Source organism: Coturnix japonica, chromosome 3 (assembly GCF_001577835.2).
Source record: "Coturnix japonica isolate 7356 chromosome 3, Coturnix japonica 2.1, whole genome shotgun sequence".
NCBI classification, from domain to species: domain Eukaryota; kingdom Metazoa; phylum Chordata; class Aves; order Galliformes; family Phasianidae; genus Coturnix; species Coturnix japonica.
The window spans coordinates 3,997,599-4,022,932 of NC_029518.1; the positions used below are offsets into that span (position 1 = coordinate 3,997,599).

The following is a 25,334-nucleotide window of genomic DNA, read 5'->3' on the forward strand; positions in this document are numbered from 1 at the left end:
GCAGGATGAGCACTGCTGACAAGCGTGCCGCTTCGGAGCCATTCCCCCAAGGCCATCTGAAAGCACACAGCAGCCCCAGCGAAAGAGCCGAGCTCTGCTCAGCGCAGCCGAGTCCATCTGCTTCCTGCCAGCCCTTTGGACACAGCTCGCTCCAGGCGACACAAACCAGCAGGCAGGGCTGCCGGATGCCCAGCTGAATCACTGCTGATGGAGAAAAGTATTTTTCCTTCCTTTTTTTTTTTCCTTTCAGGGTACAAAGAGGAAAGCTTTCGGCAGTGTTCAGGTTCCCCAGTCCTCATCGCTGCCACAGGGTTGAGGAAAAAGCCAGCACGTTTTCTTTTTGTTCCCAGTTTTCATTAAACCACGTTGTTTTCTGAATATTAACACTTACTTCTTCAAGACAGCACCCTTTAAGTTGACCTTCTGATGCCTTTGAAGTCCCTCACTGCTGAGTCATAGCAGCTTTAAGAGGAGATGATGGGGATCCAAACGAGAAAGGGGGAGAGCAGAGGATAAACTGGTAATGAAGCATCAAAGCAGGTGGAGTAAACAGGGAAGGAGAGCAAGGCCAGCGCCACAGTGCAGCAAGAAAACACTGAATATTTCAAAATCAGGTTTATGGCATATTTTTCTGGACTCAACTTAGCTCTCCAGTTTTTGTTAAGCCTCCACTTTATCAGTTAAATACCTGCCGAGCCATACACTGCAATTACTAGCACCTTTTAATTAAAATTTCAGTTTTAATTAAAATAAGTGAAACTGCGCAAGAAATACTTTCGAACATTTCCAAGCTTACCACTCGGTTTGCAGCTTACTTTTATCATCACACCTTCTTCAAAGCTACAGTTCTCTACTGCTTGAGAAACACAACAGTTCTGAATGTGGATGCGGAAGCTACTGAGCGCAATAGGTGATGCTTCCTATGGAATCCATCTGCAGAGGATCCTTTGCGCTTATTTAGCTTACCCTCTTAAAACTCAACCACCGCATTTCCCCCAGTTTTAGTAAAGAAGGTTTTTATCTCTCCGTTGTCCTCCACTCTGCCTTGCACCAAGCATGGTTGCTGCTGAAATCATTCCCGCACAATTACACACTAACACTTCCCATATTTATCTTCAAGGGGCATTCAGCCAACTATTTCTGAGCAGTCAATAACATAAGAAGAATCAATATTTCGGCAGACGTAAGAGTAGCTAAAAGCACTGTTTCTCCATGCAGGTGTGTTGGGATGCCCATGCCGTGACCTGCAGCCATCCCCTGCTATGTGAGGTGTGAGTCGGCCCTGCGAGCAGCCTGCAAAACCTCAGCTCTTTGCTGGAAAACACCCACCGCAACACAACTAGCACGTCCAAATAATTTCACTTGCTAATTAACTTTGGAAATACACAATGGTCTTGTCTTCAAGAGTTATTGTAACGGACTTAAGAGTGCACATGACACCACCAAAAACCAAGCTTTTTTCTTATTATTATTTTCAGCCCGGATTCTATGACTCAGTAGAACAGCAGTAACACTGCCACCTACATGGATTACTTACAATTAAACATTTGGGTTTTCTGTAACATCTATTTTCGATAAATGGCCTGGCTTCGCCTTGGTATTTATCTGAGCAGGCACACTGTTATCTGATCCCAGTGTATAATGCCATCGATATTACTGCATATTTATATTCTGCTACCTTGAGCAAGGTTTGGCTACCAGGGTATTAGAATCCGCCTATATGAGGCAGCAGCTCAAAACAATGACCAGCACTTCTGAATGAAAAGAGAGAGGGTGAACATTAGCACATCAAAGGCCCTGTGCTGAAAGAAGAAAAATTGCGCGATGCACACACTTTAATCTTTCTGACAATCTATGCACGGACTGAGCTGAATTCTATTTCTCACACAAATGTGAATGCTTGATACGAGGACATCTTTACCAACAGCGACAAGAACACAGAAGGGACATGCTAGCGCAGCCTTTGAACTTTGAAAATACGGATTAACAAGCAATAATATTTAACTAGCGAGAGAACAGCCTCTTTCTTGTCTCTCTTAATAAACCTAAATCACGTAAAAACACTTTTCATAGGTGACAGACATTGACAGAACGTTAGAAATCCTTACATGCTCAGTTACAAAACAATCTAAGGCATCTTCTAGCGAACGGAATACAAGCGATATTAAAGTCTTCAACTAAATGTCTATTATTTAGAATCGGTTACCCACCATAGAACAGCCTTAAATGTAATTCACTTAATTAGCACTTCTATTTAGTTAAGGGCAGAGCAGGACTTGTGTTTACATGTTTGAAAGGCAATACTGCTCGAACATGCATGCAGAACACATTCACACTAATGACACTCATCCCACTGCAGTAAGCTCAGTGATTTTTGCCCTTTGCTCTTCTCCCCACAGCCACACAGATCAGCACTTGCCTGGAGAGGAACCAGGGGGACAAGCCAAACAAGCCAAAGGCTGGATTTTCTTAGCTCCTTTCTTCACCAGGATGCTCTGATTACTGCTGAAATTTCACCAAGGCCATCCATGCAGTTATTTTCCCTGCTGACCACTGGCTGAACTGCTGGGCTCATATGCTTGCAGAGAGCACGGCGACTATATCCCAGAGCTTTCTTCTTCCTGTAGACAGAACTGCATCCTCCTAACTAAGTGCTTGTAAAGGAATGCCACAGCTTTACAAGCAAGCCTTGCTAAATGCACGTGATGAGTGAATTTGTTCCTCCCCTCTCTAAAAAGACACAAAAACATTTAATTCATTGGGTTGTGACTCAATCGCAGCCATTGGAATGATGTCTCAGAACAAGCCAAATAAATCACAACACTCAACTTAGGCAACAGCGCAAATGGAAAAGGCTGAGCCAGAGGAGCTCAGACCCGATCCTTGGCACAAATCAACATATTCCTAAGCAAAAAGTACACGCTTCCCAAGAGGTCTGGGAGAAATCATTTATCTCACAGATACGCCAGAGTCCTGAGAGGGAATTTAAAGCTCACTGTTTGGGAGCATTCTCTTTTGTGATCTTGGAAACACTCAGTGTTCAGCTGAGGCTGGTCCAAAAGAGGACAGTAACTCAAAGAAAACCCACAGCATAAGATCAGCATGGCTGGGAACTCTAGCAAAATAGCAAAGGTTGCCTTTTCCCCATCTTAGACATTCATCTGTGATGAAGATAAACCAGAAAAAATCCCAACCCACAAATAAACCAAAAAAACAACTTGTGAAATTAGAAGGCAGGCGATGCAGTCTGCTTTTCCAAACACTGCAGCTGCAGCCCCATGCCCCAGGCTTCTGTTTCACTTCATGTTTTCCTTCTCAAGGGCACGGTCTCATTCAAAGCACTGGCTGAAATGCGTGCTGCAGGAGAACAGAGGGCCTGGCCCAGACAGATGGCCTGCCCTGGGATGCTGAAAGGGATTCTGAGAGTTGAGCGGTATGACTTCATTCTCGTCCCGAATATTCAAGGCAAAGCCCAACCACAGAACTACAATGCTGTATGATAGAGAAGAGCCAGCAGTGGGCCAGGAATACAAGAAAAGGTGCTCTTTTTTCTCTCCTCCTAATTACTCGAGCTCCAAAGTTACTCGTGAGAGTAAGCTGATGTCCTAATTTAGTACAGCTATTCGCCTACGCTTTCTTCATGTCCATCTTCTAGCACTGCTCTTCCTAAAAATCCTTGTCACTTGAAATGCAGCCTTTTCTCTCTGTCCAGGGAGCAGAAATTTACTTCCATCTTTAAAAACCGTTTGTTCCTTCTACATAAATCACTGCCTCACCACGTCCTGCACAGCCAGATAGCGCGGCAGAAACACCCCAAGCATTTAGGAATTTCTGTCCTACTGCTTTCTCATTCTTTGCTGCTCTGGACCATTATTACCACAGTCCCTGTGATACCTCCAGCAGCACTGGCAGATCCACTCAGCCCGAAAATCTCATTATACTGGCTAGTACAAAAAAGTAACAAAGCTGTCTCGGTCCTGGTGCTTTAAATGCAACAAAAAGACGAAACACAAGGGGAAGAAAATGTGTGTCTGCACACACTGTATTTCTCATTTTCTTCCATAAAGCGCTAAACACAAGGAAAACACAACATTCTGTTTACTTGCTCTCTGTATACCTTCTTCAATACGAGGGAAGATTAAAAATCATTGTCCTGGGCATTAAAAAGGATGATAAAGTCCACATGAGCTTTTTATTTGTAGTGCCTGTATTGCAGGGGTTGTAACTGATCCCTAAAGAATTACACCACAAGTAAAATCTCTCTCCTCTGCTTCATGAGATCCAAGGACCTTGTGTGTTGACTTCTGGGATTCCAAAATGCACGTTGCTGTGGTATTAAAAAAAAAAAAAAGGAAATGCTGGCATGCAAATCCTACCCTATTCAACAACTTGAGAATGCTAAGAGCTTTTACAAGGCAAAGAACACGTTAAAAGTTCATTAATTAAACAGCGCTTGTGAACAGATGGAATGGCTATCTGGGCTCTAATTACTGTAAGTTGGTACAGAGGTTTGCAGACCTTAATGAGGTTCAATAAAATGAATGATTACACATCAATCACAATTAGAGAAACCTGTAAGATGAGCTGAATTATCATGGCAACAAGTCATAAAACACAGGAGCACAAAAAGCAGCAGGCTCTGCAAAAGCTAATCAGGAAAATGTTTCTGCTTTAAAAGATGGATCTGAACAATTCCTCCCTGCTGCCAACCCCACAGACGTGTCAGCTGCTTTAATTCCAAGGGTTCTACCACCATTCTCTTAGGTCTGGAGAAGTGCTGAGCAAAGTGCAGGGCAGGACAGCACCGAATGGGTGAGCAAAAGGAAAGCAAACCAGGCAACGCTCTGAAAAATAACTGGCTAAGGAAACGAAGGGAGCAGGAATCTTCTGTCACACATTAAGCACATTACTGAAAATAAAGACACTGGTGTGTCTTTTTATCTTAATGGTGAAATGAGGATGTCAAATGGCAGGTAAACAACCTGCCTAAAACCAGGGCGATGAGACAACTATCAGCAGGTACCTGGAACACCGGGGTGAGGTTATTCAAAGCTGCTAGGTGTGGTGCAGCAGCTGTTTCTCTAGTGCCAAACCTTTACAATCACGTGGAGTTCTATCTAGCAGTTAAGGACAGAAAACAGAACATATTTAACAGCTAAGGACAGAAAACAGATCGCAGCCCCTTCTGTTTCTTACCCCTGGAGCTGCGCTGGGAAACAGCAATGTCAGAGCCCAGTGTCCCAGCTGTGCCAGGTGCTGGGGAGAGGAAGGCTGGGATGGGGACAGACATTCAGAGTGAGGGGAGGAGTTGGCTTGTGATGTGCAAAACATCCACGTACCAGCTTCAGTGCTCGCTCCCCTAAGGAACAGGCTCTGTGATAACCTTCTCAGTGCTTCCATCCTTCCATCACCGTAACAGTGCTGCTCTGGGAGCACAGCACCCGAACACTCCAGAAGCCAACTTCCAATACCAGGAAGCTCATTAGTCACAGGTATGATATGAATTAAGGTAAGATCTTTCAGCTTGAGAAAAAAGAAAAACACTTGAGTTTATGTGATGTATTTTAATGACTTCACTTTCATGATGCTGCATTTCTGGCATCACAGCTTAATAGCAACAAAAAGCTGAGCAAACTCCAGGCTTGGTTCAGTGATAATGCAAACAATTCTAAGTGAAATCACTGCTATGGAAACGGCACTACTGAAAGGTGGGCAGGGGAATGCCTACAAAGCCAACAGACTGTAGACTAGAAAGGTTTTGAACATCGTCCACATTGTTAAAGACTGACAAGGAACAAGATGGATATCCTGAAGTGGTACTGATAAATGCAGCTGTGCAGCAGACGTTAGGGCTTCTAAAAGACACCTAATTGGTCCAGGCCAACTTAGAGACAGGACTAAAACACTGAAAATTAACTCAAAATTCTTTCTTTTTTTTAAACAGAAAATGCTGTATGCTTATTAGATGCTTAGCATTAGATTCAAGAAATTATTAACAATTATAAGGCAACTACAGTTACTTTAAAATATACATGAAAAGATGATATTGAGGAAAGGAAACATGAAGGTGAACATGCCAATGAGCCCAGAATAGAAAAGCATCTTTCTCCTATTCCTTTCTGTTGCTGCCTCCAAGCTTTCATCCCCAACCTAACAAAAACGTCTCCAGTAACAGGATATTTCACAACTTTTTTGACTGCACGTAGAAGGAAGATCTTTCTTTAAGGGATAATACTGGATTACAGTGATGCCCGTTACAAGAGCATTTGCAAAACAGCCATTTACATCATGGACCTCATTTTCTGAATGTCAGGCTCACAGGAACAGCAGGCTGCAGGGAGGCCTGGGGGAGATCCGGTCTCACCTCCTCAGTGTGGTCAGCACTGAATTTGGAAGCCCACTTTTGCTAAGAGAGAAACAAAACCATTAAAAAGATTCCAACCAAGTAGAAAGATTCAAAGCTACACTTCATTTTCTTCCTATAGAGAGTTTCTTAACTTTTGAATTACAGCATGTATAGCTCATGACAAACAAGTTTTCTTTGGAAAAACAGGAAAAATTAGACAAAAAGATGACAAGAATACTTTGGAGATTGTATATAATGCGAGTTCCTGTGCAGTTGGGTGTGTGTCTATTGAGGATGCCCAGATGCACGTCCAGCTGGTGGCTCGTACCCTGCAACCCATGAAGATGCACACACACATCTCAAAGACTCCAGACTGCCCCGAGGAATGGAGACTGAGGCTCTAAAGTTGGCAACAGAGCTTTGGGAATGGTGAGTGGCCATCACGTGCCCATAGCAGGCCAGCATGTGGACCTTACCCCCCTGTAGCTCCTAGTGCCAGGTGGGAGTGCTTTGGCCAGGACTCTCCTTACAAGTAGCATCCCACACAGGAGCAACTTCTCCAAGCATAAGGAGTTAGTCCAGCTGGGATGAGGCCATCTCCATACCTCCTCCTGCATCCCTTTGTTCTTTTGTTGTGACAGAGCAGCGCAGGGCTTCCTGCCCCACCACACGTGCCTCTGCTGGGCTTTGTGTCTAGTAACAAAAGTAGAGAAGCCCAAGCTTTTCAGTCTCCTCTAACGAGTCTTCTCATGACCTACATATAATTTCACATTCACACGGAGTACCCATGTGCCATGCAAGCTGTACGTGCTTTAGTTTGCTCTGAGTTTTGTGGTTTAATGGGATGATCACAGGGTAAAAATTAAGACCTGTCTTCTTAATATTACTCAGGTAATTCCACATAATTTTATTAAAATGCAGAAACGATCGTCGGACGTTCTGCACAAAGGAATTAGTCTAGAGGGCTAAGAATGAGCACGAGCGGGACCAGCAGCTCCCTCTAGTTGGAAAGCAAGTTATTTTCCTTCCCAAATAGACAGTGTAAGGGAAACACGGTGAGATATTAAAAGCTATTTGCAATGATAGCAAATAGGGTAACTCACGCTGCAATATGTGACTGCTGGACATTGATTCTTTCTGAGTTGAGAATGACTTTTTATTATCCCAGCCGAGTTCTGGCTACTGCTGTACTATGTAAGTACCAAAGGATAAAAAACTCCCTTTAGAACAAAAAGAAGATCCCTGCATGTCAGAGAAGCGTTTTGAGAGCAGCATTCTACAGCATTTCAAAATAACCGTTAGGACCTGCATACGCTTTAAATAAATACAGGGTTTCATTTATTGATCCAGAAGCCACCTCCTTACATTTCCAAGGCTTTGAAACTAAAGAGGAGGCTTTTTAGCCCGAGGGGTTAAAAGTGTGGGTGTGGAAGTGGGCTTTTGTTAGAAAAATTAGCAATGCTATGAGTCATTGTGCATTAGCGGCAGAATAGTTTTGCATCTCGTATGAATCCAGACACCATATGCCATGCGAGGGCCCTGCTACTTTATGCGCTGCCGCTGCTGCCGGGCGGCCACGTGGGCATCCCCAGCGGAAAGGCTGTCTGTGCGCGGCGGCGGGCGCAGGAACCCGGTGATCCGGACACGCCGGACATTGTCGCGAGCAGCAGGAACAGCTGGTAAGCTAGCGGAGCTCGCCGAGCGAGCAAAGGCAGCGCCGGCGCCCAGCCAGCATGCTAATGAGCGTGCACAAAGCCGAGCGGCAGCGGCACGCATCCTGCGCAGCCTGGGACCCTCTGCCCTGCTCCTCCCGGCCACACCGAAAGGTGAACAAAGATACCCCAAGGTGAGCACTAGGGAACGACGTATTAAAAGGTGCAGAGGAAATTACAGCCACGTAAATCCTCATGAACTTAACAGGGGAGGAACAGCCAAATCAGCACCGCTTAGTTTGAAAACGCAACTCAGAACTGTTCATCTGCATGCACCGGAAAAAAGCCCTAAGTTTAAATAGAAGTGTTTGCCTAAACCTATCCATTCACCACACGAAGAGAATCACACTCAGAGAATGGCCTGGGTTGGAAAAGACCACAATGATCACGTAGTTCCAACCCCCTGTTATGTGCAGGGTCGCCAACCACCAAACCAGGCTGCCCAGAGCCACATCCAGCCTGGCCTTGAATGTGGATATGGATTCAACCACAGCCTCTTTGGGCAACCTGTTCCACTACATCACCACCCACTGCACTACTGCCTAAAGAAAGCCCCCTGACTCTCCAGTCCTTAGTGGGGACGTAGCTGTGTACTTTTGTGGCTTTCAATGGCTGTATGAGTACATCATTTAACACATCCAAAGTTCACTTTTCTTGTTTCTGACACACTGAATTCATTCTTTTACTTTAAAGAACATGATGTCGCTTAATTGCAGGCCCTTTTTTTAGGACCCTTCATCAAATCACTTGGCAGATAAAAAGCTGGGATGGCCTGAGTTCTCACTGCAATACATGTCCCATGAATAAAGCTAGCATTTTCTTGCACTGTCTAGAGCTCAACTCACTTCTCAATCAACTCCTTACACACCACGCGACCTTCACTACCACCTCCCTTCCCTCCTGTGAAATGAAGGAAACGAGCAGATAGCAGTGATGTGGATGCAAGATGATGCGTGCGTTACAAGGGAACACGAGCAGGGATGGGTATGTAAGATGCATACACAGAAATACAGGACCTTAAACCTGTTGTGTCCATATGTCACCACGGAGCGCGCCAAGTTCAGGCCTGCGGAAGCATTATGCACTCCTTCGATATTCACAAGTGAGCTGCAGTAGATTTCTCCGCGAGTCTATGAAGAGCACTATGAATAAGAGCTGAAGAGCCGCCTCCACAATCCCATGTAATGCCACCTAAAAGCTTTGCCTCGCATGACTTATTACAGGCTGCGGCAGATTAGAGGCATCGATCGCTGCCCGGAGAAGGCTGCGCTGTGAGCAGAGGAGTCAGAGGAGGGAGGCAGTCGGTTATCGATCGGCACCGCTCCGAGGGGTCTGCGCGCTTCTGCCAGCCCAGGCCTGGGGACCAGCAGCACGGCAAGCACGTTGCTCTCCAGACAAAGCAGTGCAAGAGAGGCCACGGATCTGCCTGCGAGCCAGAAGCCATCATTTGGGCAGAAAACTGTCAGATGCCGTGTCATATAAATTGTCACAGCTCCCGTGACACATGCTTTAGAATTTCATAGTCATTTCTAGCAGCATCTACATAGCCCAAGGGCATGACTTCTTTAGATGGAAGAAGGGGTACAAATGATGAACTCCTCTCTAAAAAGATCAGCAGGCTTTCCATTTCACTTCCACGGTGCAATCAAACACCTCTTTATAACCAGAATATAACTCAGCAAAACGCAGTTTGAAAAGTGCACAAAACATCTTTTCAGACACCTTGAAATACACGTGCCTAAAAAAATGACAGTCATTTACACAGCTGACTCAGTCACAGCAAACAGTTCTTTAGCCTGACCACTCAGACCGATCGCTGTATGTTAAGTTAATCATAAACTGGTTTAAGCCAACAGAAGCAATCCATTGTGAAATCAAAGCTGATGATCTTCTCTTAGGCTTGATTCTAGATATTCACATATATTGGATGTGTTCATATCCGGATACAGTGTAAGGAGTTAAAGTTGTGGGGCTTTTTTGTTATTACTGCATATTAAATATGTAGTAATAACATGGTCTTTGATTGATTTGGTCCTCATGAGCTGCTCACTTGGTGTGTGTAAGCAGGCATGCCACACTCACCACAGTGCATAAACCTTTACGAGTCATTCGCACAGCAAATTACCTCTCAAAATATAGGCTGTTTTCTCCTGGCCCATAGGGTTGCAAATCTTAAGCAGGGAAATGGTGACATCCAGTGCTCGGATACTATGTAAAGCATATGCATCCTCCTAGCGCTTTTTGTTTGTTGTAGTGCACAGACACGGCCGGCGTCTGCTGCACAGATGCACTAAGGCACAGATGTGTTACATTGCAGCAAAGCACTGAGGACACCCAAGGTAAACTAAGCAAGAATTGACGTCTCTCTTTCAGATTTTCCTCTTTGACTGAACAGCAACATCAACAACGAAAGCAAACAACTTTGGAAACAGTATCTCAACCTGCAATTGTGATGGGTTTTTTTTTTCCTGCTTGCCAGACTAAGTATATTTGGAATAGAATGGAATTCTATTGATGAAAGAAAGCTAAAGCAGCACAGCTTATATTAGCTGTTCCTGCTAGGATTACATCTCCAAGAACATTTTCCTAGCTACCTGAAACATTGTTTTGATAGAAAACGAGCAGATGAGTCTGCATGTCCCCCCTACTGTAAGTTGTTTCTTCTTTCCCCAGAGAGGATGTCAACACCATACCCTAATCAAGATGCTATAGCAGAGTATGAAAAAACCCAGGAATCAAAAGACAATGTTATTTATTCAATTAAAAAGAAACACTACTTTAGAGAAGAGTGAAAAGAAGGATGTGCACGTTTACATTCCAGCACACAGGTCTGCCTCACAGACCTCACCCACTGTGACAGCAATCCACCAACGTCTGTATTGCTGTGACCATTTATCAAGCTCTGCCAAGCTTTTCTTTCAAGTGAGGATGCACCAGGTCTGCTACAGTCTTTTAGCCAATGGGATCTGAAGAACAGCTCTCTTACTTTGAAGTCTGCACAATTCTTACTATTATTATCATTATTATGAAAACAGGGAATAAGAAAGTAGGGTCTTCAATGCCATCGTTACTAAGAAATGTGTTAGATGGGAAAGAAAAAGCAGACAAATCAACAGACCAATCACTTGGCTGCAACCAGCTGTTACCTCTTCCAGCTACATTTGCCTGAGCAGTCTGCCTTCCATCCCAGGCATGCATTCTCACTTACTGCACTGCAAGTGCCAAAATCTCAGTGTTCTGCCTCAGTACTTGTTGCTTCTCTCCTGTCTCCGGATGCTGTAATGTTGTTGCGATAACATGATCTGGTCCTGCAGATCACCACCTAGCTTCCATCAGAAACTCGAGGCATCCATTTGGTGCAGCCAAGGCTTTACTGACATCATTTACTCTGCTCAGATGACAGTAATATAGACAAATAGACACATAACCATCCTCTAATTTAAGGAAAGCCGAAGTATTACTTTTCGGTGTTCCCACCTTCCTGTTTGTGATTTCCATAAAATACACAAACATATTCAGAGTAACAATTGTTGCCTGAAAAAGCAGCCTGGTGAAGCTGCTGAAACACATTACCTTGCACTCAACAGTTACTTAAGGATAGTGAGAGCACCAATTAGTTTGGCCTGCGGCTGTTCAGCCTCAATGCTTCAGTGCACCAAGACTGAACGCACCCCTGAAAAAATGATTATTTTGAACATATACTAATGTACAACCATCCATTAACATGTAAACATTACAGCAGTGGCAGAGAAAATTGAGCTTTAAGCATTCAAGACAACACAGCTATGTGCAACTACGCTGCTTGCAGCCTGCCTGCAATGCCATCACACGTCATTTGACACACACAAAGAACTTGTAGCCAGAACAGCATTAAACAAAAGTTTAAGTATAGTTAATTATTTTTTAATGAATATTTCTCCCACCCTAATGAATTCCATAAGACAGAAACACTCACCTAAACCCAGTCCCCCCTAAACCCCCCCTAAACACAAACCAGACTAAACAACCTTGTGTGTTCTGCCATAGTTACCGTTCTCATTTTCAAAGGTATTTCCAACAGAAAAATGTATTTGGGTACAATACTGGAATTTGTGTCATCGTGACCAAGGGATTACAGTGCAAAGCAGCTCTGTGGTCCTGGTCCCCATGGAAACTGGATTCAGATGCTGTCCTTTGCTCGCTGCAGCGCCCAGCTCAGAGCCTTTGTGCCCGATGAGATTTCTTCCCCAACCTTCCAGCAACAGACCTCACCACTTCCTCCTGACTCTTTCCTAATTGAGATGCAAATTAATCTCTGTGGCTGATTACACTTCCCTCAAAGCCTCTGACAAGGGCAGCTGGAACCAGAGTTTGCGGACTTCCCTGCAAGTGACTTCAGCTGTCACTACTGACAGGATGCTGCCAGACCCAGCAGCACGCGACCCCACAAAAGTTATGTCTCAAGTGCTGCCATACATCACCCTTCCCTTTGCCAGAATTACTGCTTCTTATTTCTCCCTTTGGTATTATTTTTTTAAAGTTTCTTCACCTTTGAGATATTTTCCTTCTCAGTACGACAAAGTGACTGAACATCACTCCAGTGCCATCCTAATGGGACCTTCCCACTATGATATCTTTGTCCTGTTTCAGAAATCCTTCAATTCTCTTTCATCCGTCAAATAGAGATGTAGCAGTCGATCCACTACAGATGTCATTGGTACAAAAGCAGATACAAAAAAGAATCTGGGGACAGATATGGTTTCAGATAGATCTCAAACATATGCTGAGAAGTGGCATGTGCTGTCATGTTCGTGCTGCTCACGTTTCACTGCAGACAATGAAAGGCCCAGAAGGGGACCCTGCAGGAAAGTGGGAGCACAGCAGATCGGTGACAAAACACTGAAAGCCAAAAGCTGAGTGGGATGCAGAAATCAGAGGTTGGTGGTGGGATTACTGGAAGAAGCCATTAGTCTCTTCATTCTAATGAGCGCAGTTTCTTACGATAATTTTACCACTATTATCTCACTATTAGGAATTACCTAAATAAGCAGATGGATTAAGGTGAATTCTGCATTAGCCAGAATTCTCTCCTTAAACAGAAGTGGAAAACCTGGCAAGTTTTGTTTTTTGAGTCATCTGTTAGATACTGCCATGACTTTGCAACTGATGTACTGCGTTCAAATGCTTATGCAACAACCACCAACTGGCTTTGTTTCATACATGAAATGGGTAAATAATGAAGTTAATCCAAATGAGTTTATTTAACTACAGTGCTACTTTTAATTTCCTGCAGCACGTATGGGATAAAACCCAGCATGTTTTTAAACAAAGAATATTTGGAAAATATTGTGTTTTAAAAATATGCATCTCAAAAGTAATTAATATTGTTTCAAAGCTCAAAGCACTTCCAGACTCTTTCTCAAACTCATACTAGTAGAACAATTCTCAAGTAAAAACTTCCCCAAAGAAACCAAGGTGAAGTGAGCGCTGTTACTGACCTAAATAATATGCTTAACAAAACGAGCTATGAAACATTTCTAGCATAGCATTGGCATTATGAGAAAATCATAACTACAGTGAAACCAGTTAGTCTCTATATCACATAAGAATACCCCAGTTAGTTTGTATATCATATAAGAATAAAAGTTTATCTTACAACCTGTAGAAGAGATAGCACTTAGCTATCTTCCAGCTGCTGTAAGAAAATGCATTCTGAAAAGCTCCAATTACAGAAAGTGATTGAAAATAGAATTAGGGAACCGAAATAACCGTCTCAGAAGCCAAATCCCATCTGTCTTACTAATGTAACAGGTCCTAGTAAAGTTAACTGGACTACTGTCTTATACCAGATATGAACACAACTGACATCTGTATATTAGCTTAATGTATACCGTAGATAACTTTTACTACCATGAAAGAAAACGGAATATTATCACTACTTACTGTTCAAAGCATCAGTGTAAGTCCAAATCCACTTCTTTGCCTGCTGCTAATAACATCTTTGTGATCTTCTTTTTTAAGCACTGAATGGCAGCAGGGTGTGAATGACTCATAACTTGACACGCAGAAAGCTCTGACCTTTTCCAGTAAGTATTTTCACCAATGCTTACCTCATAGCAGCAGAGTATTCAGAAGAACCCTACCAAGGGGAACTTTGCATCATCAGCAGGAAAGGATACAAGCTCTGGTAGAGAGGGATAAGTGATTTGACGGCTCTGCTGGCATTGATGCACGTGGCACATATAAGGCTTGGCAGCAGCTTTGCAGTCACGATGGCTCCATCGAAGAGAGGACCAAAGAACGGCACCTGCAGACCCCAAAATAAAAACAGCACATGTGAAATTGAGCTGAGGAAAGCTCAAGGAAGCACAGGAGCAAGTTCCAAAACGACATACAGAAACAATAAACAGTATGCCCGATTCCCACGGGATTTTCACAGCAAGGCTGCTTGATGGAGGTGAGAGGGAGGCAAGAAGACTTCCTCCTGAACAGATCAAGGCACTTCAGATGTTCAGCTACATTACAAGCGATAGTTTGCACAGTCTCCTTTGTAAATCACAGACAGAAAGACGGCTCTGAGTCAGCCGTGCCACATTTGCTAGCACAACATGTTGCATCTTGCATTATATAAATACAGATTATTGACGTTTGGAAAAATAAGTATCAGAGCCACAATAAAAGTCTACTAAACTATTGTGCCAGGAAACAGTAAGAGCACGTTGTTTTACATACTGACATTTGCGGTATGATACTCATCTCCTATTTTTTAAGTTTTTAATCTTTTGTAATTACGCTTGATGTGCATTCAGACATTTCACAGCATATTCAAGATGAACTTATTACATACATCAGCAAAATTTACCGATAAATTGGAACTTATTGCTCCATTCGGAGCACATACTCAGAGAGGTTTTCTGCCTTGCATCTCAGCAGGACATTGATTCACTGGCTGAATCCTCCACTTGCAGAAGCTTTTGCTTCAGGCATTATTTTATGAGCTCCTTCCATAGACTTTTCTAAAGGAAAAATGTTGAGCTGATCCAAGATCAGGAAATGCAAGGAGATGGCATCTCTTTGAGGCAGTGCCCCATAGGCACAGGGAGCAGAGGCGACGGGTCCATCTCACGGGCAGTATCAAGATGTGAGAGCTGTGTTACTGCAGGGTTACTTCCAAAGGAGCCTCATCATTTGGTGGCATATGGCTCTTCAGACAATGGCAACATTAGGTGAAAGAGAAAAGAGGCCCAAACACTTTATAAAAGCAAAAAACGTCTGCAATTAGGTAGGTATAACATGCTTTGCCATGTCGAGAACAGAGAAAAAACAATCATTAACTGCATAGGAAATTTCATTATTGACAAGTAGTCAAACTCACTTCCCTATCACAAACTCAAAATGAAAAAAAAAAAAAAATCCAAGCAGAAGCCAACAGCAATTACCAATATTTAAGCTATGGATTTTTTCCATCTGTACAGAGGCTTATCACATAAATAAATACCCTCCATTATTCTTCTGCAACTGCTCGTGGGTGACTGTGACAGTCATTCAATAAATGGACAAAGAGAATAATATAAATCCCCTGCATCGAGGGAATTCCTCTAATTAGAAGTGGCAATGAATTACAGAAGAAATTTGGATTTAATGTAACATCTGCAAATGACAGCTGTCTTCTCACAGTTATTTTGTCATTCCTTTACTTAAAATATTGCCTCCCCCCACCTCCAAAAAACAAAAAAGATTAATGAAAACCTTTGCATGGAATTTTGCTTTATTTTATCCTGCTACCATTCCTAATTGGCCAGATGGAAAGAAAGGTGACAGGAAGAAAATCTTTGCCATGGAAGTGATGATGTTCCACAGCACCAAGTTTCTCCAGCTAATGCAGTAACATTTCTAAGTGAAGCTTTTCAACAGATATATTCTATCTTTCAAGTATCAATAAAAGGAGATAAAATGTAAATCTGCATTTTTATATGAGTAGGAACAAGCAAGTGAAGTATGTATTAGTTCTAAAACTATATGCACACATGAATGCTGGATATTCTAAGTCAGATTAGCATGTACATATGCTACAATACTGAGAAACTGATTCTCATTCTCTTCGACTGTAAGCACTTTTGACTTAGTTTCAGCTCTTCAGAAACACCTGGAGCCCTAGGGAGTGTGGCTAATTCTCTTAACACAGGATTACTGTATTTATACACTGAAAATACATACAAAGTGTGTTCTGTTTGTACTTCATGTATATGTGTGTGTGTGTAAGTACTTACCTATGCTCATATTTCTAGAAGTCTTTCACTAAGCAATTTCTCCAACATTTTTTTCCCCCCCAAAGATTACCTCCTATGTGTCAGAGCTCTTGAAACAAAAAGTTCAGCAGTTAAGTTAAATAGATGCGCTCAAACAAACTGCACTTTTCCCCACTCCAAACCCCCTGCTGAACCTTGCAGGTTGCTCTGCCTGCTTGTGGGGCACAAGGGTAGAGAAGCCCTGCTTGGCCCAGCTGGCCCCCAGCCACAGCACTGCCACCACTAAGGAAGCAGAAGAGCAACAAAAATGGGAGTGAAGTACAACTGTGAACTCCACTTGGTTAACTGCATCTGATTATATACAAATAACTTTTGGGAAATTAAACACTTTTTTTTTCTAAGGAGCAAACTAGTTTACTTGAAGAACTGAGTCCCCAAGCACATGCTCTGTCAAGAATTCTTCATAAAGTTAAGTTGGTGCATGCTTTCTGATGGGAAAAGAGAGCAACAGTGCGAATGATGGAAGCAACTTTTCATTGAGTGTGAATGATTTCATGTTGTCAAAGCAAGATGAGTTGTAACCAGAAGCAGAACCAAGAGCAGGGTCATCGAAGTCAATGGGATGCTACAGATCATCAGCCTCCATACACAAAGCCCACCGTAACAAGGGAAAAGGGACAGCTGAACTCAATGCACAGGAGCACACATGCCCCACTCAGTACTTTTCTGCAGGCCAGCATTTAACCAGATATTTAAGAAAAGAACTGATTCAAATGGTTACAGAAAAGTATATATATTAGGCATAGGAAGGAATTAAATCTAAAAAAGAAGTCAAGGGGTAAATCCTCTCGCTCGCAGGCTACCACAAATGTCAAAGCAAGTCATCCACGGCCCAGAAATTAATATTCACCACACTGCAAACACCTGCTTCAATATTTTCCAGGATAAAAAAATATATATATTTTTGTTGCAAACAGTAAAAGTAGGCAAGGTTAAATAAACCTTTTGAGCACAAAGACTTCAGTTCTATAGCAAGCAGCACTAGTTAAAAGACTGGGGAATGGGTAAATTATTGTACCAAATGGCTGAGAATTAATCTCTGATGACTAGCTGCAATCTAACAAGGCATCTGTGTCCCAGGGAACCCGCAGTATGTCCCTGGCGGTATGTGCAGTGTGTAGAGTCTGCCTGGCATTCTTTGTCCTCTTTTGCAGGCAGCTTTTCGTCTCATTGTTCAGAATATCCTCATGCATCTGTGACGCGTGGAATGCATTCACACTAACAGACTTACTATTGTCTTCCCTCAGAAGCTTTGTCGAGCAAAGACTGCATCACGGTTCCTGATAATTATATTGCTTAATTAATCAAGACAAAAAAAATTTGCAAATCATTGCCCCGTTGCCAAGCAGGGAGATAAAAAATGAAAACAATACAAGCTGAAGCAATATAACAAAAGTAACAGCTATCTGATCAGAAATTCTTATATAATGAAGCTATTAATGCTAAATCGGTTAATGTTAACATTGCTCCAGGTGTCTCTACTTAGATGCAAACAAAAAGGCTAACATTATGTATATAAAAGGCCAAATGTTGCCATGGATTCTGTAACCTGATAGAGAGGACAGCCTTTTCATTTGATTAGGGAATGCAATTTAAATACCAGGGACTGAAGCCAAACAACAGACATTTCTCTCTGCAAGCCTCTTTCATTCACCCTGGGGTCAGTAGCTGGTGAACAAAAGGTCAGCCACACTTGCCCTGGAAATGTCTGGATTAATTTTATTACATTGTAATGGTTTGCACTTTAAATGTAGGGATAACACTAAATTTCCAGTTAGCTATTATTCTTTCTGCCCGTTGGGTATCTTTGACTAATACACAAGATGACACAGCCTTTCTCAGGTTGATTCTGTGAATTTTCAAGCATGTTCATAGAGCTAAACTCCACATTTCCTTATGGAAGACTCAGAGTTAAAAATTTAGAGAAGTAAACTGCAGAACTCAACAAGTGCAAAGAAAAGTAACCCAATATTCCAACGTATAAAAGACTTTCACGTTTGAAATGTATACTGGCAAGCCTCTAGTTACTAATGTATAATAGCCCTATCTAGAAACAACACTGTGAATCTAACACCTGATGGACGCACTCTTCCACAGCTGGTTACTTTCTTGAACAAACAGTGTCTCTTGCATAAGGAAAATGGTATTTATCACAATGATTACTTTCATAAATTATATACAGCATACACCAGCAGCTAATAGATTGGGGGGGAGGGTAAGGGGGTAATGTATATATAGATATGGACTCACAGACACTTGATGTTTTCCAGGGAAACAAAATACACTACTTAAAAAAAATATCTTAAAGTGTGGTTGCATAACAATGAATTAAATGGCTCACAAACTCAAACACTTGATGTAAGAATATTCAGTGGCCACACTACCCCACTGAGTCAGATTATGGTTAGGGTCTTGACAATATGCGAGGTTATGCACAGTGCTGTTATGTACAGGAGTGCATACATCTTATGACGTGAATCAATACCAAATGTGGAGTTTAAGTCTCTATTGTTTTGCTATTACTGGCTCACTTTGGAAATTCATCATGATTTAAACCCCTAAGCACAATAAATCCTGTGGTTTCAGAATTCTGAAGTGGTTCTTTAAGCACTGAGCATAATATAATAAAATTACCTGCATATTTTAATTGCTATTTGCATTTCTAGCATGGAAAGAAAAAACTAAAACACTGAGCTTTAACTATCAGTCAGTTGTGCAGAAGATATGACAGATTCAATAAGGCGTTCAAAACGTACCTCTGGTTTCTTCATTATCTCTATGAAAAACATGTGATTCTTCATCGGATAAATAACAATTAAAACATCTCCAAAATCTGTTGGTATTATGCCCCTGCGGTAGTTCCTGTTGTGTTCAGACCAGACGATGTGAACCTCATCATTTCCCAAGTGACGAAGCTGCAACAGCAAATTGGCTCTTTATTAATCAGAGTGATAACAACAGTTTATGAGGGGTCATGGCTTACAAATTGAATTACAATGTTCAATACTAGGAATATTTCATTACAGAAAAAAAAGTTAAAATGTTGTTTTTCTCCACTTGCTCGTGAAAAGATCAGCTAAATAATTTGCTTCATTGAGAACACATTGTCTTCTGATGGCTTAATTAAGTAATTATCAAGCTAGCCATTAAGTGATATGTAAATGTACATTATATACAATAATTTAAGATGGGAATCTGAGCTGTGAGAATAAAACATTAAATGCAAGACATCAAATGTCAGTTAAAATAATGTGGCTGTGACAGAAATGCCTTGATTCTGGACGTCAAGAAATTTCCCATCATGAATGACTGTTTCTCAACTTATTGCATTAAAATATATTTTCTTGCTGTCTGGGTCTCCAAGGAGGATTTTTGTTTGAAAATGTGAGCACAACGTTTTGGACCACTGAAACTACAAAAGAATGTGAAATACTGGGGAACTTATTTTATTTGGAGCAGAGCTGCAAAAAATGGGGATAAATTTTGAGTAGGACATACCCCAAATCCATCTAAAGAACCGTGTGCTTGCTTTGTGATGGGAGGAAGTGGAGCTGACCTAACAGATGGTAAGGAGTATTTGGCAATAACGTACAAGCTACGCACAATAGTTCCAACTGTAAGCTTTAAAGTTAAAATTTAATCCACTTGCAGAACGTCAATCTAATCCATAAGGAGAATTTTAGTCCCACTTAAACCTTAGAAGTGTATCACCTCAGTTTGGTGCCAGCCCTCTGAACAATGCGTACAACAGACCTAACCAAAAGTCAAAGCATAACTGTGCTTTCTGCATGGTCTCTGTGCAAAAATAATAACAAAAGTTGTCTTTGATAAATCATCTGCACAAGCCTTGTATGAGCTGATACTGTACCAAAGCACTTTTTCTCTTCAGAACCAGGTCGAGCCTTTTAAAGCAAAGAATTTCAGTCCCACAAAGTTGAGTGGCAAACATACCCCAGTTATAAGAGAAACACACACACCCACGAACCACAACAGGAATTGAAGCCACAAGGGTTGCTTACAGCTTAGCACTCTAGAGGAGTAGAATAAAGCTACACTCTCAGAATGACTCAGATCCTCAGTTTGTTTTAAATGTAATAGAAGAAAGACAGTTGTACTTTTTTTAAAGCTATACATAAATGACATTTTTAACTGTTTGAAGAAAATGCAAATGGTCTGAGCCTATATGAAATGTGGATACATTAAGAATAGTAATACTAGAGCTTCTTGGACATATAAAATCAGCATGAGCCACTGCTGTCATGGCCATCTTGAACATGTCCCCAAGTTTTAAAGGAAAATTCAAACAGAAGACAGATCTGTTTTACTCCAAAAAGAAGACCTGGAAGATAAGCATTGGTATTGCCTCACCTCCTAGAGTGCTTTGAGAATGATATAAGGCACACACAGCTACAAAAACAGGAATCCAAATACATCCAAACACCACTTTTTAATTCACCAATGAATTATTTTGCTTTAAAACTTGATCATGCTCAGGAAAGCAAAGCTTGGTAAACAAGAAGTTAGCTCAATCTCTGCTTGCTTGGGACAGGAAGAGATGGTAATAAAATGCTGGTTTTGCTGCAATCCCCATCAAATGCAGAAAAGCGCGTTACCATCTTTGTTTTTAAATCGCACCTCTTTAACCACTGCATCTATAGAAACATAAAACTGGCACCCATCAGAAATATTTGCTCTCACGAGATCATTCCGTTGATAAAAACCATTGCGACAATCCTGTCAGCAGAAGCACAGCAGCTGCTATGCTCAGGGGTGGCTCGCTCCAAGCACAGGCTGTATGCTCGCCTCAACATCCTCAACGCAAGGCTGCTCCAAAGGCCAAAGAGACACAGACTGGAGCAGGGGCACATGCAGGTGGGAAAAAAAGAACCCCCTCTATTAAACTGCCCACAGCAGTCAAGAAAGAAGGAATCTGTCTCAAAAACCCAACGCAATCCCCAGTGAGGAGAAGCAACCCAATTGTTTCAATGAGCACCCAGCCCGCCACGCGTGGCTGCGAGGGCCAGCACCGGTCGCAGCACACACCTCGGCCTGACCCCCTCTCCCCACTAATTGCATTACCCAGCCAGCTGGCTCCAGAGAGGAGTCGTCTGTTTGCCCGAAGAATTCCTGCTTGTGGGGAGGCAGGGCTGCTCCTTTCGCTAAGAAACAGTCGGGCCTGACATCCCCATTGTTTGGCTGACAGTGCGCCCATCCTAAAATCTAAGTTTTATTTGTAAATTAACCAAGAAACTTCCTGCCAGAACAGTGCTGCCTGGAGACTGATAATGTGTGCCTTTCATTCCCTTTCACTCTTACTGTATCACTGCCAATTTGTTTTTCTGCTGCTCGCCAGCCCTAGGCTATAAAAGCCTTGTAAGACATAAGTGCAATTATAGTCCTGGAGTCAAATGAATTGGACAAATCCAATAGCACAGCTCTGTCCCCACTTTGCAAACCCCTACAGCAGTTAGATTAGCTGCTAAAAATCTAATCTAGCTCCAGCTAACAAATTTCTGCAGCGAAGGAGCAAGAGTTCAGTATGGGGTTGCAAGCAGATTTCTGAATTGAAAAAGTTCTGCTATGACAATGGGGGAAGATGGAATAAATCACTCGAAAATTTTGCAGCCCATCTTTAAACTGTTAGATGCAATTTAGTTAGAACAAGATGGGGGACTGCAGGATGCTGCTACTCTGATTGATTTTCATTCTTACCACGAGAAATCCAGATGTAAAAAAAAAAAATTAGAAACAGTGATGCTGAGCCCCAGGAGCAGCAAGAGATAGCAGCTGAATTTTTGTTCTTCTGTAACTCTAAGAGAAATTACTTCTTTCAGGGCTGCCTTATTTGGAGTGACTCGGGGGTGGTGTTTATTCTTAGTTGGGTTTTCTGTTCAGATCTCTGAATGAACAATTGATCACCCTGTACTTCATATAAAGGTATACAGAGTACAAATTATTAATGCACAGAAATGAGGGATCAAGTTCATCCTCAGTGGAAGTGCACTTATACCCATTAATTTATACCAGAAATTAATTTACCCTCATTTTCAGTAAAAATAAAGGACCAGAATAACATATTAAGTAAAATTACTGCATCTGTTCAATTCTCCAGCCCACAGAACTTGGGGTGTGCTGTACTACTTCCTTGGCCAGCAGGTGTTAAGAACTTGTGTTCAGCTCCATAGCTCAAGAGCCAAGCAAACTGTCTGGTATTGAATTCTTTCTGTCTGTCTGTAGGCAAAATAAGCAAAGAAACCACAGAAATGACAAAGGTTTAGAAGACAAGAGGGAGTTTAGGTTCCAAATTGCATCCATGCAACCCTAACTAATGGAAGCACAAGGAAGGCAAGAAAAAGATTATGCTGCCAGGATTCACAAGTGAAACTTCATAAACCGACATTAGAGTTTACCTTTGAGGTGGTATGAGCTCTTAACCTGCAGTATGTTTAATACTGTCCTTAGAAATGGTCTGGATACGTAATCATGCTTAAAGCACTAGTTTTAAATGTGAGCTATTTGATCCACCAGCATTACCAATGAATTAGAGAACTATCGATCCCACTAAAATTTTACAGTGCCTCTGAAATGCGTATTGCTGCCCACTCTTAGCTGCATTTCAGCAAAGTTTGTTAAGAATTCAGAGCTAATTTGAACAGAAATGTATTCCAGTTTACCAAACAGCTACAGCAAATTAAATAAAGCTGTTCTGTTCAAAAGCACAGAATCATGGAAGATCCCACATTAAAGAAGACTCTGAGGTCATGCAGTACAAACCACTGCTTATAGCAGGGCCAGCTCCCAAGCTCCACTGGGTTGCCCAAAGCTTTGTCCTGCCTTACAGGAATTCACATTTAAGGTCTCATTAAGCTTTAGAGCAACTACTTTAAGGTGTGTTTTGTGGATAATGTGCACTGGAGCTGGCCTTGTTTCCTAAAAGTTCAAGACCTGAAGTCAGGAAAATACTAAATGCTTTCACTTTTTGTTTCTCGTGGATATGAATTAGAAGGGAAGATTAGTCTAAATGACCACAATTAGTCCAGGAAAAGAAAGACCGTGAAAGAGACAGAAGCAGACCTCAAATATGAGCAAGGCTGCTGCAAAACAATCTATTCTCTAGAACCATGTGGGATGGGGTAAGAATAAAGGAGATTAAACTGAAGCAAAGCAGATAATACAAAATATAGTTTCGTGAGAGAGGCCTTGAAGTATGTTGCTGAAGGAAATTATAAAGCATTCAGAATGGGAGTTTTTAACCAGTACCTGGATAAATACCAGCCAGGAACAGACAGTGAAATACGGACAGTCCTATCATGGGTCAGTGATAGAGACTATAATGTCTCTCAGTGTGTGCCACAGACCTGCCTCTTTATCTTAGAGCACTCTGATGACTGTGTAAATGTACTGATATGTAGGTAAAATGCATGCATGAAGACAACATGTAATTTTCTTGACTTTTTTTTTTAAAATGAGAAATGTGAAGAAAAGCTCCATCTTAACTGGGTGAGTTTTCAAGAGTGGTAACTGGAAATTCCAGTCCTTTATTTCAAGGAAAAGATCATTTCAAAACTAGCTGAAGCAGAAATAAAAATCATCTGGTGGTATCTATAGCTAATTCCCAGGGCACACCAGTATCACAGCAGTATACTGGATGGCTGTAGTAGCATTAATATACATTAACAACCTGCGTAGGACAAGTTGCCAATCCTAATTAAAGAAGCAAAGATTTGGTATGTACCTAAAATCTTCTTTGACTAAGCAGCAGTTGGCAAGCACCACAATCTCAAATCAGTGGTTAGAAAAGAAAAACCGTGAAGTACTGATACCAACGAAATTTTGGACTGGGTTCTAGCCATCTCTGAAGCAGAGTCTGCTTGTCACAATTGCGAATAACTGGATAATGGTTCTAAATATTAGCTGGCTGCTTTTACTGCTATGCTTGTCACTTCTCTTTCACTTCTTTTCTTTTCTGGTACACACCAGACGATTCATCTGTGAAGTTTTATTATGCTGCATTTGGTGGTTTTGTTCTACCACACTACAGCAGTTTTTGGCAGGCAGACAACACACAAATGAAATTATTGCTAATATTATTACTAATGGTGGTATTTAAGGCTACCATGGAAATGTTAATTGTGTTGCAGAATCCAGAATTTAGATGCCATTTAATTCAGATAATCTAGCTGCAGAGCACCATGTGGCACAGAAAAGATAGCCTGCTAGGACGAGTCAGCACAATCTGCTATGAGTATAAACCCTCATTTAAACACATGGAAACTATACTGAATGTTTTGAAATACATACACAGCAACTGACTTACCTTTTTGGTCAGTGAATCATCTGAATCTGATGGCATTCTTGTAGACACGTGAAAAATGATTTCCACGGTAGAGGTAGCATAATAGGGTGCTGTTTGCCCAGTGCTGCCATTGCGCTGCAGACCGCCCATAAACCCACCGTGTGTCGAGAGATCAACCTAAATGATTGACAGTCACAATCAGAAAAATCAGTCTTTTTTTTTTTAAGGACTGATGAATAACCCAACTTATTTACAAATCAACAGCTGGTGTGATGGTAACCATCCCAAAGGAAGATAAGCCTTTCCGTACAAGTTTGTCATCTCAGCTTTAGATCTGTTGGCTTCCCATTCTTGTATCTGACATGGACTAAAAATAAACAACTCTTAACTACGTACCAAGTGATTATCTTTAAGACTATTCTACCTTTCTATCAGCAATGGAACAGCAGTGCTCTAAGGGCTACCATGTGGCTTAGCAAGCCCACCCAAAGCACACACAGCGGGAGCTAATTAAAAACTGCACAGAAAATATAACCACTAAGGAAATCTGTACAAGAAATTGAAACTTTGTACTAAAAGAAAGACTGTGAGAAAGGCTCTCAAGACTTTTGCTAGGGGACAATGTGACCACTACTGCAACCTGATGAGAAGCTCAAGGAAAATCAAGGAAAACTCTCTGAAGCATTCTAGTT

At 41.8% G+C, this 25,334-nt stretch overlaps 1 protein-coding gene across 5 annotated transcripts in view; it reads right to left on the bottom strand.

The window, feature by feature from the left end:
• The window catches only part of RALGAPA2 (Ral GTPase activating protein catalytic subunit alpha 2), a 106,946-nt gene that overhangs the window by 21,048 nt on the left and 60,564 nt on the right, over positions 1-25,334 (bottom strand). For all 5 annotated transcript variants that reach the window (XM_015856606.2, XM_015856609.2, XM_015856611.2 and 2 more), the window contains 3 exons: positions 24,664-24,819; positions 19,103-19,261; positions 14,217-14,344 (listed from right to left, as the gene is read on the bottom strand). In XM_015856606.2, coding sequence (XP_015712092.1) covers positions 14,217-14,344; positions 19,103-19,261; positions 24,664-24,819 — 443 coding nt within the window. The remainder of the gene's footprint in view (positions 1-14,216; positions 14,345-19,102; positions 19,262-24,663; positions 24,820-25,334) is intronic.